This window comes from Dermacentor andersoni, chromosome 2 (genome assembly GCF_023375885.2).
Source record: "Dermacentor andersoni chromosome 2, qqDerAnde1_hic_scaffold, whole genome shotgun sequence".
Classification (NCBI taxonomy): domain Eukaryota; kingdom Metazoa; phylum Arthropoda; class Arachnida; order Ixodida; family Ixodidae; genus Dermacentor; species Dermacentor andersoni.
The window spans coordinates 10,656,352-10,675,749 of NC_092815.1; the positions used below are offsets into that span (position 1 = coordinate 10,656,352).

General features: G+C 46.9%; 1 protein-coding gene across 2 annotated transcripts in view; it reads right to left on the reverse strand.

Moving 5' to 3' along the window:
- Window positions 1–5,429: 5,429 nt before the first annotated feature.
- The window catches only part of LOC126543003 (uncharacterized), a 68,759-nt gene continuing 54,790 nt past the window's right edge, over window positions 5,430–19,398 (reverse strand). The window contains exons 13-16 of one of the 2 annotated variants that reach the window (XM_055077561.2): window positions 16,557–17,113; window positions 15,213–15,712; window positions 6,986–7,068; window positions 5,653–5,784 (exon numbers count right to left, since the gene is read on the reverse strand). In XM_055077561.2, the coding sequence (XP_054933536.1) occupies window positions 6,986–7,068; window positions 15,213–15,712; window positions 16,557–17,113 (1,140 nt within the window). In that variant the 3' untranslated portion in view covers window positions 5,653–5,784. Of the gene's footprint in view, window positions 5,785–6,985; window positions 7,069–15,212; window positions 15,713–16,556; window positions 17,114–19,398 lie in introns of both variants that reach the window. The other variant, XM_055077560.2, reaches the window with a different exon arrangement.

A 19,398-nucleotide genomic window follows, 5' to 3' on the forward strand; every position in this document is an offset into this window, starting at 1 on the left:
GTTTGAGACGAAGGGAAGAGGACGACGGATCTTTTTGCTGCGGAGCGCAAACCGAAACCGGTGCTGGACTGTTACCTAGTCTCATCCATGACCTATAAACGCGCCTCGTCCATAACAGTGTGTGTGTGTGTGTGTGTGTGTGTGTGTGTGTGTGTGTGTGCGCGCGCGCGCGCGCGTGCGTGCGTGCGTGCGTGCGTGCGTGCGTGCGTGCGCGTGTGTGCGTGTACGTGCGTGCGTGTACGTGCGTGCGTGCGCGCCAGGTGGACGTTTCTCTGGTTGATTCAGTTCCTTTAAAAACACAGGAAAGGAACGAAAGAATGTACGAAACGCCGGGGTCCGGTATAGTCACCAAAATCCTTCTCTTTAAATATACATATGCAGGGTCCATTATGAAAGTGTGTGCATTATGCATCATTATGTGCATTATTTTGTTATGACCTGACTATCCATAGCAGCGCGGTAAAACAGGTCGGGAAATGTGGCGAGGGTTCTGCCCTGCCAACGCAGCCGGTCGCAAGGATTGGGTGGCACTACGAACTGCCCGTCTCTAGAAACTAGAGCTGCAGCATCGGGCCGCGATTAGGCTCTGCCTGGGCACTCCCTGCAGCTCCCAAGTCACTACAACCTTGGCCGAGGCAGGAGCACGGCCCCTGTCGCTCCTCCTCCTGTAACAGGGGCTACGCCATGTTGACCGCCTCCACCATGGCCCAGACGACAGTGCCCTGCTGTCCCGACTGCGCTCGCGGCCCCATTCACAGATGGGCAGACTCTGTGGGCTGTACGAGGAGGTGATTGGGAGACCTCCAGCGAACAACGCACAGCTGCCTCCTCCCCAGAGACCACCCATACCCATCACCACAGAGCTGCCCGGCGTTTCCAAACAGCGCTCCCCGACTTGTGCCCTTCATCAGCAGACGGCTGCCTCCCTCCCGCATGAGGACTACGGAGGACACCTGCAGATCTACGTTGACGGCTCGGTGATGCCGGGCTCAGGCTCGTCGACTGCGGCCTGCGTGGTGCCCGCCTTGCGGAAGAGCAGGCAGTGTCGCCTCCCCGAACATGCGACGTCAACAGCGGCAGAGGTAGCAGGCCTCCACCTGGCTGTGGACTTACTCGCGGAGGAGCTGCCAGCGACCCCAGTGACCATCTACTGCGACTCCAAGGCGGCACTTCTAAGCCTGCAGAGGCCAGAAAGCGCCAGCCTTGGGGTCGCCCTGCTCTCGACAAGGCTGATGGCGCTCCAGGAGGTGGGCTGCTCAGTGTCCCTGCACTGGCTTCCAGCCCACGTAGGGATACCGGGCAACGACGAAGCTGGTGCACTGGCAAAGCGTGCCCACCACTGCGTGGTCCCGCCCAGCCTGGCAGTGACAGCCAGTGACTCCACAAGCGACAGGCTGTGACGTCATCCGCTGGCCTGTCATCCGGACAAGCGGATGTCCTTGGGCCGCCCTCCACGACCACTTTTGCAGCGCGGCCTCGCACGCAGGCAGACCTCCCTCCTGTTGTGAGGATTGGCTGCTGCTGGACTGGGGCTTGCCGCCACCAGCACGGACTCGTCGCCCCTCCAGCCTGCGCCTCCTGTGGGGAGCCCGTGACCGTGGTGGTGGTGGTGGTAACAACTTTATTGAGACTCTGCTCAGTTATGATCTGGCAGGCCCGAGTTCTAGAATGGCCCCTCACGAGGAGCGACCCTTTCGGCCCGGGCAACAAGGGCTTTTTGTAGTTTTTCATCCGGCGTTCTGAGCAGCTCCTCCCACGTCTGTTGTGAGGGAGCTGGCAGGAGCGACCTGGGAGGGGGTAAGCCCTCGCACCCCAAAGAATGTGATTTTGGGTAGCCAATGTTTGATTTGTGCAGTTTTGACATATTGGGTTCCATTGCCCGTTGGTAATTATGGCTAGCCAATGTGGGCTGGGGAACGATTTAGTTTGGATTCGACGCAGGATCGAGACTTGCGCTCGCGTGAGGCTTGCGTTTGGAGGCGGTGTTAGAGTTGTCGGACGATCCCACCGCTGTTACAGTTGTAGTTGTCGGACGATCTCGCCGCTGCCACCATTTGTAAGGGTTGAAGGTCGTAGAGAGGAACTCGGGAGGAACTAAGTGAACAGGGTTTATTTACAGGATTTACATTTTAAACATGGGATACATTTACACAGTCTAGCGAGACTCCCAAATGGAGCCCGCAAGACGAAGCATACAGCAAACGAGCACACAGCTCACGAGTACATTGACGAGCACGGAGCACGACGACGAGCACCCTCTAGCAGCCGACAACCGCTACTTATAAGCACTCTATTTGTCCCTAGTTCCCTAGGTGAGGAAAACGTTCGACCAGTCAATTCGTAGAAAGTTCTCGTGGTCGCCTTTGTGAAAAGGGGGTAGGGGTTTTACACACACACACATGCCGCACAGGTTTCGGTGCTCTCTCCGAGGGCCGACGACCTTTGCAGCGCAGTCGTCGTGGTATCCATTGTCCTGCGTCCCCGTAGATAGGTGGTCACGCCCGACCCCAGCCGGCGCCTCTAAATTTCAGAGCTGCCTTTTTCCTGTAGTCGCCACGTTTGTCGGCAGACTGTGACGAATCCTGGGGCCCCCGTACCGCAAAGCACCCTTTTGCCAGGAGGTTCCCCCTGCTGCAGAGACCATGACCACCCGGCAAATTAACCAACAATGCACAGGGCGCCAAACGTGGCCAGCCCTGCTGTCGTCGCCGATCCTCCAAACGAGGTGCACGGTCGGTTAGCGCTGTCCTCGCTGGTTCTCTTCGGGGAAGATCGCAACGCTCGCAGCTGCAACTGGCTGAGAAAACCTGCAGGTCCGCAACTCGGCAGGCCATTCCTAACAGCGGGTAGATTCGCCTTTTTTGCTTGTAGTATACAAGCAATTTGTAGTATATATATATATATATATATATATATATATATATACAGGGTCCATTATGAAAGTAATGTGCATTTTTTGGGAAAAATAGATTTATTGACCGGACCTGTACAAATGGTTAAAATTCAACGTACTCTCCCTCTGCATCAATACACTTGCGGAGACGAGTCTGCCACGCCTGGAAGGCACCCTGAAAGTCCTTGACTGGAATGTCTCTCAGGAACGCTGCAACATGTTTTTGGACGTTTTCCACGTTCTCCCAATGCTTTCCCTTCAGCGCTCTGTTCAGTCGGGGGGGAAAAAAAGTAGCATGGAGCCAAGTCGGGACTGTAAGGGGGATGGGGTACCACCAAGGTGTTGCTCCGGGCCATAAAGTTGATAACAATGAAGGATGTGTTGCTGGAAGCACTGTCATGGTGGAGCTTGGCCGTGTCTTTGATGTCAGCCCTCACGCGCGCGACCCGGCGTTTCTATCTCTTGAGCACCAAAAGGCTGAGTTGACAGTTTCTCCTTGCGGCACAAACTCAGAATGGACGATTCCTCGGGCGTCAAAGAAGACAATGAGCATAGTTTTGATGCGAGACTTGCTCATTCGCACTTTCTTTGTGCGGGGGATAATTCTGTGTGTGTGTGTGTGTGTGTGCGTGCGTGCGTGCGTGCGTGTGTGTGCGTGCGTGCGTGCGCGTGCGCGTGTGTGTGTGTGTGTGTGTGTGTGTGTGTGTGTGTGTGTGTGTGTGTGTGTGTGTGTGTGTGTGTGTGTGTGTGTGTGTGTGTGTGTATATATATATATATACTGACATGTGTACCTTTCTCCGGCGACCGCTGTTCACCAGCTAACAGATGTTAAACGTTATCACTTAGCGCAAAACGCACCTGCATGATTTGGAACTATGTGAACGTTATCGTTCATTCTATCAGTTGTGTATGTCCTCGCTGAACCTTCTATTGGAAGATCGCACGTGCAACACGAATTGTGTGGTAGTTTCTGGAAACCACGTAGGCACCAGCGATTACACTAGAACCTTCGACAAGTGATGTACAAAAGCCGACGCACTTGACCGGCTGATCGGATTTCGACAATCACCGACTGTGTTCGCCGCTATTGTAGTGTTTTGAGTGTAATTTGCTTTTGTGGGCACAGGTTCGCCCCATAAAAAGTTAGTTATGCTATTGACAGTTTTGCTGCTGTTTTTTTTTTTTCACCGTCACTGCCAGACACTCAAAAAATAGTTTGTATGCCACTGCTTATACAGTACTGTACAGTAACTTAGTGTTGCACAGCAAAGTACAGTAATAAATAAGGGCATCTGCAAGGTGGTGCTTAAAAAGTGAGAGATTGGACTGCTACTAGCTGCTAAGCCTCTGCCGAAGGTCAGTCTGAAATTGACTGCATACTTATGCAAGTGAAAACTATAGACAACGGCCAGGACTGCTCGTAAATAAGTTGTACATAGACTGTCGATATGCTGATGGATAAAAGCAACTCACTTGAAGAAAAAAATACAAGCTGCACTAGCTATTTGTCGAACAGAGTCGTCAAAACAACATGCACTCCTGGGCGTGTACCGACATTTGAGACATTGAGACAGCATAGATATGCAGCCAGAAAATTAGACAACAGAAGCTTCTCTCTCTTCACTGCACAATAAAAAAAATATCTAGCCAAATCAGCTCAAGCGCAAGTTTCGTGTTGTTTGACTGGGTAATTGCTAAGAGCACTGGAGGCTAGTTTTGATGACTCCTCGCATTGAAGTATTTTTAGACTCCCTAATGTGCTGATAATGGTCAAATCGGACTAATAGGTAAAGCGCAGACTTCCCTTTATTCGGTACATAGCACTGCTCATGAAAGAACTCAAGCGATTAATGCTTAACCGAGAGTCAAGAGCTGGAGCCCGCTGGCAATTTTCAAGCAATTTTCACAGGCACGTAACAAGAAACACCAAGGTGAAGCTTGGCAGGAAGAGAGTAGGTATGTACACACTGGTGAGAGGCCTGCATAGCAAAGCAGATGCATTTGCTTTAGTAGCAGCACTTCAATACAGCATATGCATCTTACATTTGTTGCACATTACAGTGGATTAGCTCACTTCTTCGTGCGCAAAGTGATGATGTTCAATTTCAATGAACAGCATCATGTTGTCACAAGTTATTGCATTCCCAAGAGTAAAGGAACTAACTAAACTAAATTGTGGGGTTTGACATACCAAAACCACAATCTGATTATAAGGCACGTCATAGTGGGCAGCTTCGGATTAATTTTGACCACCTGGGATTCTTTATAATGTGCATGTAAATCTCAGTACGCGGTTGCTTTTGCATTTCGCACTCATCAAAATACGATCACCGAGGCCGGGATTTGATCCCGCGACCACACCAGCACCACACTTAGCAGCACCACGCCAAAACCACTAAGCAACCATGGCAGGTGAGAGTCAAGGAATGCCTTGCCCAAGAGCAGCTAACAGCTCACGTACGCTTTAACTCCTACATGACGCACTGTGCAAAGCATCTTGATGCGAAGCTTGCACAAATGAGAGAACATGCAAAGGTCTGTTTACAGTATTTTTTTTTTTATTGCCAAATAAAATAAGCACTCCTGAGCACTTACCTCATGCTACAGGCAAAGCACAATACTATTTACAGATGGCCTCTGATCGACACTGACATTAAAGGAACTTCATTGGTATATTTACATTTGAAAAACCTCTTTATAGAACATGTCCAAAAGGCATACGAGAGGATAGACTGAAAAGGACTGGGCCAGCAAGCCTCCTCCATGTAGAATGTATTTTATGAAAACTTGACCATTTCGGATTCGACAGACCAGCACTATTGGGACCCACCAAACCTCGACGACTGTCTCGCAGAAATGGCTCTCCCAGATGTAGGCAGTTTTGGTTGAGCCTGTAAAGCAAGAAAACGGAAATACTATACCATAAAAATCTCAAGAAAGCCATCCAATGGCATGTGTACTTCAGCATGACCGGATAAGATGGTTGGAGCAGCAAAGCAAGTGCTACAAGCTATGTCTGGTGCCGTAGTATTAACCACAATAGGATTAATGTGCAGTGATGTCCTGACATTAGTAATCCATCACACCCAATCATTAACATCAACTACTGTATAGAACTTTCTCAGCAGCAATAAGCTTCTGTGATCTTGACTTTATGTACAAGCATCACATACAAAATTAACCCCGAGTGAAGTAAGCTATGCATTCAAGAAAAAGCATAAACAACATGGCATGTTGTCACGCTTTCTGATGTTCAGTCATTCCTACCACTACAAGGGCAGGGAATTTTGGACTTCTGTACAGTGAGCACAAATGGGCCACATGCACACAGCATGTGGTCCATTCATGCAGCACTATTTTCCATCATTCTTGTTTGGCACAAGTTCGAATTAAAAGAATGTCACTGCCTAATGTCTTCACAAGGTGAGGTGAACATAGCCAAGTACTGCTTGTTTCCACAGGGAAAACACGGCGAAGGTGGGAGATGAAAATTTAAGACGAAGAGCCAAAGGAGAACAAGGTGAAAGCAGGAGCCAACGTTTCGACAAGTGGACTTGTCTTCTTCAAGGCGACATATGCTTTCCTCGCAGTTTATATAGGTGGGGTTCATCTAAAGGGGAGAGGGCATAAGATGAGTGGGAGCGGCAACAAGCGAAAAAGTGTTAGCGGCGAGGGTGTCGAATTGAGAATGAAGGAGTACTGTGCACAAGGCCAGTGACACGGTCGTTTGTCAATCACGTGTCAATCAGACGCTGGAACACATGCGGCCATTAACACGCGAGTGACAGGCAGCCACGTCATTGGCCTTGTGCACAACACTCCTTTATTCTCAATTTGACACCCTCACCACAAACACACCTTTACTCATTGCCGCTCCCACCCGCCTTACCCTTTAGATGAACCTCACCTATATGTACTGCGGCGAGGAAAGCATATGTCACCTTGAAGAAGGCAAGTCCACTTGTCGAAACGTTGGCTCCTGCTTTCAACTTGTTCTCGTTTGACTCATTGTGTTTGTTTTCACAGCAATTTTACTTAAAACAGGCATACTAAGAAACCTTTTTAAGTCATGCAACTGTGTAAGTATTGTACCTAGAGGGCACCTCTTGGCCTTTTCCAGTCTGAGTTGGCCACAGAATCCCCTGGTCGCTTCAAGTTTGGATAGGTGTAGGATACTGCACCGAAATAACACAGAAACAAGCCCCCAAAACCCAAACCGCCCACACCAACAAAAAGCAAGGTCAAAACCCAGTGCATTGCACAAAACCAAAAAATTCAGTAAGAAATATGAGAAACAAAGAACATGAAAAAAAAATAGAAATAGAAAACAGTGCAACAGCAGAACAACGTTTCAGTATTTCAAATAATGTCCATCCGTCGATCGGCAAAGGTGCGCAATAAAAAGGAAAGAACAGGATGATGTTAGTTGCAGAAGATTGGGTCCAATAAATAGTGCGTCCAGGTTGGAAGAAGTCAGTTTTTCAGTTCCAAATGATGGACGTTGCACGTTGATCAGGGCATCGAAGGTTTGCATGGCAACGCCAAGTCACCAGCCGCAGAAGGCATGAAAGAAAAGAAGGTATGTCAGAAGTTAAAAAAACAGAAGTCTGAAGAGTGTCTGAGAAAATCAAATTAATCACACAAAAGCATTTACTGTTTCAACAAGCATATGCAGGTGCTAGTATATCAGAAGAAAAATATAGTGTTGAATTCCTGTGCAGCTCCTTTACAAAAGCAATACATTTTTTTTTAACAATACAAAACATATATTGCTTTGATACCCATTTCCAAATTTTCTGTATGGCAACACTTCATACAATATCGACATGTTTGCACAGCGCAAAAGACGAGGACTGAAGGAAGAACACAACACCAGACACTTCCTTCTTTTTTCGCTTTTTGCGCTGTGCAAACATTTTGTACGCAAACAGACAGGGACAAAAAAAAGGGTAACACAAGGACGAAGCGCTCGTCCTTGTGTTACCCTTTTCTTTGTCCCTGTCTGTTTGCGCATAAAAAGTTTTTTTAAATAATGAATCTGTTCCAACTAGGCCGACTCGCAGTTGTGCAAACATGTCGATATTGAATAAAACAACTCGCCCAAGCTTCCACCTTATCACTTCATACAGTTATGTTTTACTCTACATCTTTTGTCACAAGCAAGTTTGTCAGTGATTCCACAGGTACCTTTGAAAAGTGAAATGCTACAGTATTCCTTTCCTTCTAACAGCTCCATCCTAAAATTCCGTACTTAACCCTTTCATAGCTTTTTCTCATCAGTCTCGCGATATTAATAATCATCTAAAAATACATATGGCCACTACTTATTGGGATGTTCTTCATGCCACCAGCTTCACTGTCCATTGCCTTCTTGCCAATGCAATTCTTATTTGCCCCCTTCATCACACTAATCCAACTCAGCCTTCCAACCTTGGCCACAGTGTCTGCTATGTTGCCCTTGCCTCATGCAGTTATTATCAACTACCTTTCCTTATTCTGTGCAAGTCAATCTTGTTTCTCTTGTTCTGACTACTTGAAACATTTAAATTCCAGAATTCCTCACGAGAAGCGTAAGTGAACAGCTTTAACCCTTTGAAACAATGTATACACAATTGCTTATGCCAAAGTTGTGCATCAAAAGCAAAGGCACTGATGAAAGTAATGAAATCTAAAATGTGTCACATAGATCTTAAAACACTTCTGAATGGAATTGTGCAGCAAGTTTGAATAACAAGTGCAAGATGTTTTAATAACATGAGTGGAAATGTAGATGGTTGGGTATATTTATTCAGTGTGAGTACATCGTTGTATGTAGTGGGTTCACTCCTTTCATTGTTTTTGACAATTCTTTGCACCAGGCACAATTTTCAACTGACTGCACGGGTGCTTTTCAAGCCTGTTAGATATGAAATAGTTGATGTCCTCCAAGCTGATGTTCCTGAAGAAGTTTTCACATGGAGTCCACATCCTCTAGACATGACAACACACACTAAAGGACTGAAAATTGTTAATCTATTTTGCAGCTGTATGCTTTTTACGATTCTGGAAATGTAGGAGATGCAGTTCAGGTAAGTTTTAAATGAGGAGAATCAGCGCCTGAAAGGGTCAAGTAGTTTGCGATTATTGGATACATTATGAAACCAATGTCCTGAAGTTCACATGCACCACTGTCACAAACAATCAAGAACTACTTTAAGCTCTCCGTTTCACTAAATGCAATGTCTAGAAGAAAAACCAGCTGGTAAAATACAAACACCTGAAAGGCAAATTGCTTATTATTCTTGCCCCCTTCCAATGAACCATCATAGAGAGGAGTTACCATATAGTGCGGAATATAGGTCGAGGTTTTTTCCAAAAAATATTACTAAAGTTCACCCCTCGACTTATATACCGGCCCTTGGCACAACGTGAGTAGTCGTCTGGCAACCTGTAGGAGCGCAGACCTTTCGGCATCCGTATCGTTATCACCTCCTTGGTGACCGACACGGCCCAACGTTAACGCGGCCAGAGAATCCGGACTGCCCAAGGAACAATTCAAGGGCTCCATTTATTGGGCTCGTCGCTTCATGCGACGCAAGGGACTCGCACTTTGATGGCGCACATCAATCTGCCAGAAGCTGCCAGAGGCATACGAGGACAAGCTGGTCGAATTCCAGCGCTATGTTATCCGTCTCCGGCAGCAGCATGGCTACATGTTGGGACAGATCGGCAACGCTAATGAAACGCCGGTGTGGTTCGACATGCCGTCGCCCACCACAGTGTGCGAACGCGGCGCAAAAGAAGTCAAGCTTCTTTATATGAGGAACGAGCATTCGCGCTTCACGTTGATGCTCGCGTGTACTGCAGACGGCAGAAAGCTGCCCCCATACATAATATTCAAGAGGAAGACGCTGCCGAAAGAGGCTTTCCCGCGACATGTTGTCGTTCGCGTGAATGAAAAGGGCTATATGGATGAGGCCCTCATGCTCTATTGGATTAAGATCGTCTGGAATCAGCGACCCGGTGCACTCCTGCGGTGTCTGAGCATGCTCGTCTTGGATGCCTTTCACGGGCGCTTGACCGCAGGTGTGAAGCAGGCACTCCGGTACGGGAGGACGGAACTCGCCGTCATTCCGGGAGGCATGACGTCAACACTTCAGCCACTGGACGTCGTGCTCAACAAGCCCTTTAAAGACCGTGTCCGTGAACTATATAATCAGTGGATGGCCGGCGACAGCCCGACGACCCCAACCGGCCGGCTGCGCAGGCCGCCTCTCGCCACTGTGGCCACATGGGTGTCGCAGGCTTGGCGCTCGCTGCCCAACAATATGGTGGTGCGGGCATTCAAGAAGTGTTGCATTAGCAACTCCTTGGACAGCACCGAGGATGACATGTTGTGGGACGCAGCCAGTGAAAAGCAGTCGTCTTCGGACGAGAGTTCAGACAGCTCAAACGAATGAGCAGGTGACGAGTCTGGCGGCACAACTAAATAAAACGAAGTTTTGTGCCTTATTAATTTTTATGTTCACTTCTTTGCTTCAATGTAAGGGGGTCGACCTATATTCCGCCTCAACCTATATTCCACATTATACGGTACCACAGCTCTGCTGACAAAAACAAACTCCAATTGTTAGAGACCTGCAACCCAGTCATGTTCATCCACTTGGGATGCTTGGCAAGAAAACCTGCTTGCATGCAGCCACTCAACACATACGCAAAGAAACCCATGCTATCAAAAAAAGAAAATGCATACCACCACCAAAGACAACAGGAAATGCTAATACCACATTTCCATGAATACAATGAGAGCTTTGCAAAATTTTCGGCCTCAGAATGTGCTTCGCATTGCATTGTGACACAACTACTTTTTTTTTTTTTCCATGACACTTCAAGCTGCAGCGAGCTAAACCACAAGGCAGCATCACGACCACTGCTACACCTACAGAGCCGTGTTCGAACATACGCAACCGAGCACAGCTTTGCCATGTTCGATTGTGCCATGGGCACTCCTGGAGTGCTGCCTGTCCAATAACTTTTGTGGTGTGAAGAACAATGCAGTTCTCGCTGTCAATTACCAAGACGCCAGCAGTGCCAAGTAAATTGTGATTGTACTCGTCCTTTCACTGTATTTTGCGACAGCAGTTCACAGTAACAACGAATAAAGCACCCTGTGGTCACCCCAATTTATGCGTTATTTCCCATTCACCGTTTCTTTGCAGTATCACTTCACGTTATGATTCTAACGTAACATTTTCCTTTTCTGAGAGACTGAAAGTCCCCCCTCGCATTGTATTCCTGGTTGCGTCATATAAAGGGGCACTAAAAAGAAACAATATTTCGAGCTGTAGTAGTAAATTGTTCTTCCACAATCTTAACGTAAGAAGACGCTTAATATAAGCCAGGAAAAGGCACAATAATAAAAGACAGGTGGCGACGCCACCTTGGACTTCCTGCACCATCCAGCTGTGACGTCATGGATTCTGATGACTTCTGCTTAGGCCTAGTTAAGCTTTCGTAAGTAAAGGTCGACTGCATTGTATTGCAAATTAGCCAAAGACTCAACTTAGAAAGCTTGGAGAACTTTAAAGCGCCACAATGGCCAAAATATGAGAAAATACACGTAGTTCGAAACGTGATGTCACACTCACAAGCCGACGCTGAGGTTTCAGTGCTAAATTTTAAAAAAAGATAGAACTTTCACCTTCATTTTTATTTTATAATACTCAACCTTTTAGTGCTAAATTAATTAAAATAGTGTTTTGAAAGAATGCTTTATCAGGTTAAATTGTTTCATTATTTCTTTTTAGTGGCCCTTTGATGGGCCCCTCACCAAGTCTGGACATTTCTGAGCTGACAAGCGCAGTGCATACAATGCGCACTAGCAATTATGTCTGCTAAGTGGTACGTCCTATGTGCCGCAGAAAGAGCTTAAATTTCAAACCAAATGCAGTTTGGCCTTCTCACGGGCACCGTGCTCCCAGCCGGAGAGTCGACGTACATCACACAAGCGTGCCCACATAGGTGGCAGTGCTGCGACGTCACCCATAGTGACCCACGACTTCGAGAATTATTCAAGGCAATGTCGATTATTTGTTTAATCTGTTGCTTCAACAGACAAAGTAAAGTTTAGGGAAATAATAGAACACGCAAACCGAATGTCTACATCTTTGTTGTTTCACTTCGCACCACAGCAAGAGACGCACATACTTCCATTTCGTCTGCTTGTTCCCATGTCATGCAGCCGTGTGACAAAATCTGACCCGAAACACTGTCAGATTTCAAAAACACTACACCATTCAAAAACATCATTCATTTCCGAAAAGAGTCGGTCATCTTTGTTTGCCTCCGTCCTTTGGTCATCATCGCCGTGGTGCGATGTTCGCACTCGGTCAGCAGCTGCATTGCGACGTCGTCATCGTGGGTGACATTGAAATTACAAATGACGACAAAAGCGTCCATTACATCCAGTGCACAAGGCAGGGCCCGATGCATCTTGTTCACCGCACAACACTTTCGCAATGATGTCGTGTCGGGCCCTGAAGCGGGTCAGCCAACCTGTGCTTGCCTTAAAATCGTCGATGCCGAGCATGCAAGCATAGTTAAGTGCCTTTTGCTGCAGCACGCTTCCGCTGATTGGCATTTTCTTGGCACGCATGTCGAGGAACCATGTAAACAACGCCTTTTCAAGATCCTCATGTGCAGCTTGAGTCAACTTCTTCCATTTGGCGGACGCCCCCCCCGCAGAAAGAGCACTGGTGATCGCGTCCTTCGACTTCAAAATTGTCGACGGCGTGCTGTTGGAGATGCCGAACTCTGCTGCATACCTGCCCAAGATCCAAAATCGGGAGACTTTATATTCGCGCCAGCGGGGGGGGGGGGGTTGCATCACTATTTCAACATCTGGTGGCCTTAGCAACTCGGTGAAACATGTTTTTCATCAGTGTTTTTCGTTTTTACAACCATAGACCACTGCATGCCCCACCTTTCTTCATTAAGAATGTCCTCTGGAAGACTGTACACCTGTAGTGTGGCAAACTCAGCTTCGAGAGCATCTAAAGCGTCTTCAGCAGATTCATTGGAATCTCGTGGCAGCAGCTGAGGGAAACTCTGAATAAAGAAACGAAGACTCGAGAGCGATGCCTGTGAAATAAATTTCAGGTTGGCCACCTCCGCATTCTTCAGAGTTGAGTTTCAGAGTTGCATCGACATCCATAGCGCTTCGCCTCGTCGCATTTTGGAAATATTTTCCGTAGAGGAGGCCCAACATAGTCGCTGACACCAAGGGGTAGGTTGTGTTCAACGAGGAATCCCGTAAACACGCACTCCACATGTATGACACTGTCATCGCACTTGTTCCGGAGAAAGTTCACTATGTTGCCTTGCTGCTCAGCGGTGCGAACATAGCTTTGATGCTTCGCCGTGGAAACGTGCAGTTTCAAGTCGCCGTTGACACTGTGAGACACGCTGACGTCGCATCCAAACGTTCTACAAAATGCAAAATGTTCTCCTTTTCTTGATCTCAAAAAGCACGGAAATTCAGAAGTTCGCAATAACTTCTGCTAATACCTTTTCTTCGGCTTGGATAGCGCCATGGCATCAAGCAAACGAGAATTCTAACTTTACATGGTGCACCGCACACACGGCCTAGCCAACACTAATCATACACAAAAGCAGCAGCAACAAGATGCACCATGGAGGAAGGTATGGATGAAATGCAAGAACTACATTGGCTCTGGCTTTGGTCGGCTTACTAGGCGCTGTAGTCGGCTGCTTAGACGATGATACCGATGGTGCTAGTGCTGCCGTTGTTGGTGATGCTGACGATTATGATGCGGCTGTAGATTCCGCGATGCCGGTTTCGCAAAAACCATTATTGCGCGAACAGAGACCGCTTTTCGGAAGATATAAGATAGTGATCGTACAATCGGAAAGTTCAGTCAAAAATCGGGAGTCTCCCGAGCGAATCGGGAGGGTTGGCAGGTATGCTGCTGCAACGTCTCCTTTCTTTCTGCCGCTCGAAACCTCGCTGATGATTCACGCCTTCACCTCCAAAGAAAGAAACTTCCGCTTTGTCGCCATGCTGGCCGCGCGCACAAGCACAAACGAAAATCTGCGTCACCGCGTTGCACCAGCGATAGCGTGACCTATGATGGATACGGATTGGCTGTGGCTCCCATTTGGCAAAGTGGGCCTGCATCTTGTCGCAAGGCAGTTAGCCCCATCGTCATCACCACCAAACAATGGCACCCCTCCATGAGTTTGTTTATCGGCGACGATGCAGTGGGTGCATGTTTTTGGTGAACCTAAGCGGCGTGGATGTACGAAAAAAATTGGGGTTATGTTTATTTTATCGCAAAACAAATTTTAAAGCCCAGCTCCACCGAGCGAAAATTTCGTTGAAGCAAAAACAAGCCCGAAAAATTGTTCGTTGTGGCTAGAACTTTTTTGCATTGACTTCTATGGCTAGCTGACAGGGAATTGGAAATATTTCATTGAAGCGAAAATTTCGTTGAAGCGGCGTTCGTTGTAGCGGGGTTCGACTGTATGTCATTTTCTGCCATGTTCCAACGTCGCTATCATCCGCTGCGCGAAATGAGACTAATGCAACAGCTTGCGCACAAGACAGTCATTGGAAGTGCGCCATTCAGCAAAAACATGCGAGAGAGAGAGAGAGAGAGAGAGAGATAAATAAAAAGAAGGCGGGGCCCAAGATGTGTTTGTCACGTGATCCTCTAGCTCCGGTATGGGAGAATACAGGCAAAGAATTTCTCTAGCAGAGGCTAGACAGGGCAAGTAGAGAGAGTGTCTACGTTGGTGGTGTCATTTGCCTCCTGAAATCATGGGTTCACACCACTTCAAATATTTTTATCTCTGCTATTAATGAACATTTTAAGAAATTGTTATGGTAGAACAATTGTTAGAGGACATTTAACAACTTCCAGCATATAACCGATATTTTCTATGTGGCCTGGTGAGGGGCCCTTTAAGGAATGGTACACAATAGCAACAGTAAGGAAGGTGAAAACAAAAAAACAAAATGCATTTGCAATGGTGTTTAAGCTTCCCGCCCCTTGAGACTTTATGAAGTGCATAAGTTTTCAAGGATTATGAAGCACCTTTCCTTGCCTAACCCAATTCCTTACAGCGAAATGCACTGCAACGCACGTTACCAAAATAATGGCAGGATGAAAATGGCCAGGTCACAATATATCACGATAAAATAGAGCAGAGTGCAACAGAGAAAGAAATAAAACTGAAGGATGACAATCAACCAGTACACTTCAGAGCCCGCAGCACATGACGATAACAAGTTCCCAAATAGCTTATTACTAGGTCTTACCCAGTGAGCTGATTCTTGGTTGTGTAGGCTTGGCCTGCGATGGAGGGGGCATCATCTCCCAGTCTGACTTTTTCGTCCTGTTCTCAGCTGAGCGGGTGGCAGAAGTGCCATCAGAAACAGCTAACGATGTGCTTGACAGGCTATTACCATTAGTCCGCAATGTTGGTTTTGCATAGTTGTTATACTCCTCCTCTGGAAGTGCCGATGCCTGGTAACTGCTCAGATATGAAGACTTTGCCTGTGGTCGCAAACTCCGATAGTAGAGAGGTGTGAGGCCAGATGATGATGCCGCCTGGGAGGAGGCAGACAGTGTTGGTGCTGCCTGCCTGGCTGTAGGTGGAGATGTCTTTGAATCATTGTGGTTTGTGCAAGTGCGCGGTGATGGCGGTGGTGTTGATGGCTTTGAAGGCACAGATACATGTGTGGACTCCAAGGATGAAGCTTGCGCTGACGGGAACAAAGGTGGGGGCACAGTCATCGATGGTGGTGGGACACGAAACCTAAAAGAGAGAGGGGTGAGGGAACAACAAAGTTACCAGTTATTAGTAATTCTTTGAGAAGAAAAATTCTCAAAGAAATTGAAACACTACATTCCCAGGTGCTGAGCTTTCTCCCCTCAAAAATTAAAAAAGAGCAATGACACATCCAATAAAACCAAAGGAATGCCCATACTGGGCTGAAGCACAACAGCTACCTGACCAGAGAAGTTTCCTTATGTCATGTCTTAATGCTTAAAACTATAAAGTTACTAGATATCATTATTGTGTTGAAGAAAAAGAATTAAAAGACATGCTAACTGCCCAGCTGCCAAGTTAACATTAAAAAAACAAATATGACACTTACAGCCCAAAAAGGCGTGCATAGGCATTTACATTGAGGAAAGAGAGAACACCCATCTCTAGACTGTTGTGTGTAGGTATAAGGGGCACATGGCTGCTATCCAATGTGCTTTTGAACAGGCACTCCCATATGCTCAACAATACAGAAGGCATATGGTGAAACCAAGAGAGTTCTTATCAGAAAGGTCTATAGTACTCAGTCTCAACAATTCCAAAGCTACAAGTCACATCAGCCAATCAGAAAGGAAGAACCAGAAGGAAACAGCCGATTTACTGCCTGGAGCTAACCCCCTTGTCTATGATGGCTGCTGAATGGAAAGGTCACCTAAACGACAGCAGCACACATACAACAAGGCCTCCTAAGAATCACGTGGCTAGGTCTCGTTCCTAGCTGTAAGGTTCTAGCCTCTCATTTCACTGCATGGAGTTGTTGAGACTGAGAATATGTATTGCTGCACAACAGCAGCTAATAAGCAAGTTTATGGCCCCAAGAATAACTACTTGCCTCCAGCCATCATTTGCACTATAGTTGGGAGGTGGCACTGATGTATCGGTGGGTGGTGGTGCAGCTGTGTTGGCTGGCAGGGGCGCAGTTGTGTTCGTTGGTGGGGGCACAGTTGTGTCAGCCGGTGGGGCCACAGGCGTTTGTGGCACAACGGTTTGACTTGGTGGAAGTGACACAGTCGCGTTCACTGGAGATGGCACATTACCAAGTGGAGGCACCGCTGTGTTTGCAGGCGGGGGCACAGCCATATTGGGTGGTGGTACAGACGTATCTGTAGGCAGGGGCACTGTCACATGTGTTGACGACAGTGCAACAGTGGGGCTGCTTTGTGCCACAATGGCAGCTGAGGCAGCAGGGGCTCCAGTCACTGCTGATGCTCCTCCAATCGGTGCAACACCTGATGAAGCCGATATAGTTGCAACTGCTGGAACAGCGTGTGACGGCGGTGGAACATCATATTTCTTCTTAGCAGCGTACTGAGCATACTGGTGTCTCAGGTGAGGATATACAGTAGCAGATGTGATGGTAGATTGCAGTGATGGTGGTGGAACAGCCACCTGTGGGCAGCCAAGTTAGAAAGAGCCATTGTACAGTCCCTAGCATTTGCAGCATGGTTCTTGATATTTCCCTCATTTATAACTCACGAAGTCACCAGAAAAGTATAAATGTAAGCAAGCACAATAGTTTTCAAGCACCAAACCTAATAAAAAATTTTTGCATCTCCACAGACATGTCAAACAACCATGCAGTCAGAGAGTGCATTCCTTAACACACAAGAAAACTTAATGCTGGTGCAGTTTCACAAGCAAAAACATACATCCTAAAAATATAACAAGGAAAACTCATTATAAGCAACACATTGATTCTAATATAGTCCACACTGACAATAATGCTGCTTTCAACAAAAACATGTTTGAACATTTTTTTATACCTGCTGCAAATGATGCTGAACTTTTCACGTGACATTGACTTGAATGTGCTAGCTCGACCCATGTCCTAGCCAGAACTGTTAGAAATACTTTGCAGCAAGAAGTACTTCAATGTGTTCAGCAGAAGCGTAGTTATCGGCAGACAAAGATTGCCTGTGATACCCTTTGCAGTGCTTCTGCTTCTTCTTCAATGCCTTGCACTGCGAAGGCTACTGCAAAGCGGGGTAGTGCAGACAATGCTTTGCCCTATTGAATGTCACCGTGATGCGCAGTTCAAATTTGATTTCGGATGTTCATATAGCACTTATGATTTTGGCACTTACGATTCACCAAACTCAGAGGCTATCCCTCAGCTTACATTACAGTTCACAGTGTCCCACCCTTTTTCTGTGCTACAGTGTGCTAGATAGCTACACGTGAACATTCTTGCACTGAGTAACATGAGTAACACATTTTCTTTTGCACTTATCTCTACAACAATCCCACAATTACTGAGAGCCGAACAAACTTACTCTTCATGTTCGCTCGTGCAAGTACGTATCTGGCATGCCCATCTGCTAAGCGATGGATGCCGCACTCCGCACTCACGTTGAAAGGATTCCTAATGTAACAAGCTTAGGCCACGATGGTGACACACCTCGAGGGTAGGCAACTTAGAAAGCAGACAACCTGTTCTATCAGATGTTCGCGCTCAGGCCTTTATAGTGATGTCACCCACAGACACCAACCAGAGCATGTTTTTTTTTTAGCAAGCGTGCGCGTTGCAGCACCCTGCGGCGGCCGCGGTATCTACACTACACTGCAGATGCAGCTATACGCAACTGGTACCTAACCATGTACACAACAGAGTTGGAGTGCATGCTCGCATTCATATGCTCCTGTCTGGCTGTGCTATGCGGCAATATAGTGAGCGGAGGACCAGCTTTGTCCTGTGCCAGCTTGACTGATAGATAGTAACCACATTCAAATTGCACATTTTGCACAGTAGCTCAATACGAAGTGGTATGCCAAGGTGTCTAGCCAGGATCAGCCAGGAGCTAGTGCGCGCCAGCAAGTGCACGTCTGGTCTGACTTTAAATGTTGCGTGGTTCAAGGCTAGTTGAGTGTTCAAAACTAAGAGAACTTAGCAAGACTCGATGGCTACAGCACTAATAATCAGTGTGGCCAAAGTTTCATTCCTACGCGGGCATGCACGGCCACTGTGGGCCCTGCTGAGTGATAGTATACAATAGTAGATGATGTATGATAGTTTTACTTCCTACTCAAATTCGAAAAGCAGATTTTCGCTTATTTCAGCCTGTTTGTTAAACTGCATCAAATATTGTATCGCAATAATAAAAACAGTAGGAGACAAAATTGGCTGTTCCGTATCGCCTAGCGACCTGGACATTGTTCATCGCGTACCAACCAGAGCTAACGACAAGAAAAATATCATTGCTTGGCTCTGGTATTGTGAGCAAAGCGTGTACAGCCAAACTCTGTCTTAGTGACATTGGATTTTCTGGCTCATTTAACGCTCCCGTCTTTGTAAACGAGCCTCTGACCCCATCTAACAAGGCTCTCTTTTCCAAAGCCCTAACTTTGAAGAAAGAAAGGAACTGGACGTTCCTTTGGACGGACAACTGCCAAATCAAGGCTAGGAAGACTACTAACAGCAATGTTCTCTGCATTCGAGACGAATCTGACCTAACCAAAATAGACTAGAGCTCATTGTTTAACCAATTGACATAACAATTATGGATTCCCTACTGAAACCACATTAAGTGAATTCCTTTTTAAGTGGATTTCCTTCCATCATTCATTTTAATGCGAGGGGTTTCGTAAGCACTTTCACGCAATCGATAATTTTTTCGAATCGCTAACTACTTCGTTTTCACTAATTGCCATTACTGAAACTTGGTTATCTGATGACG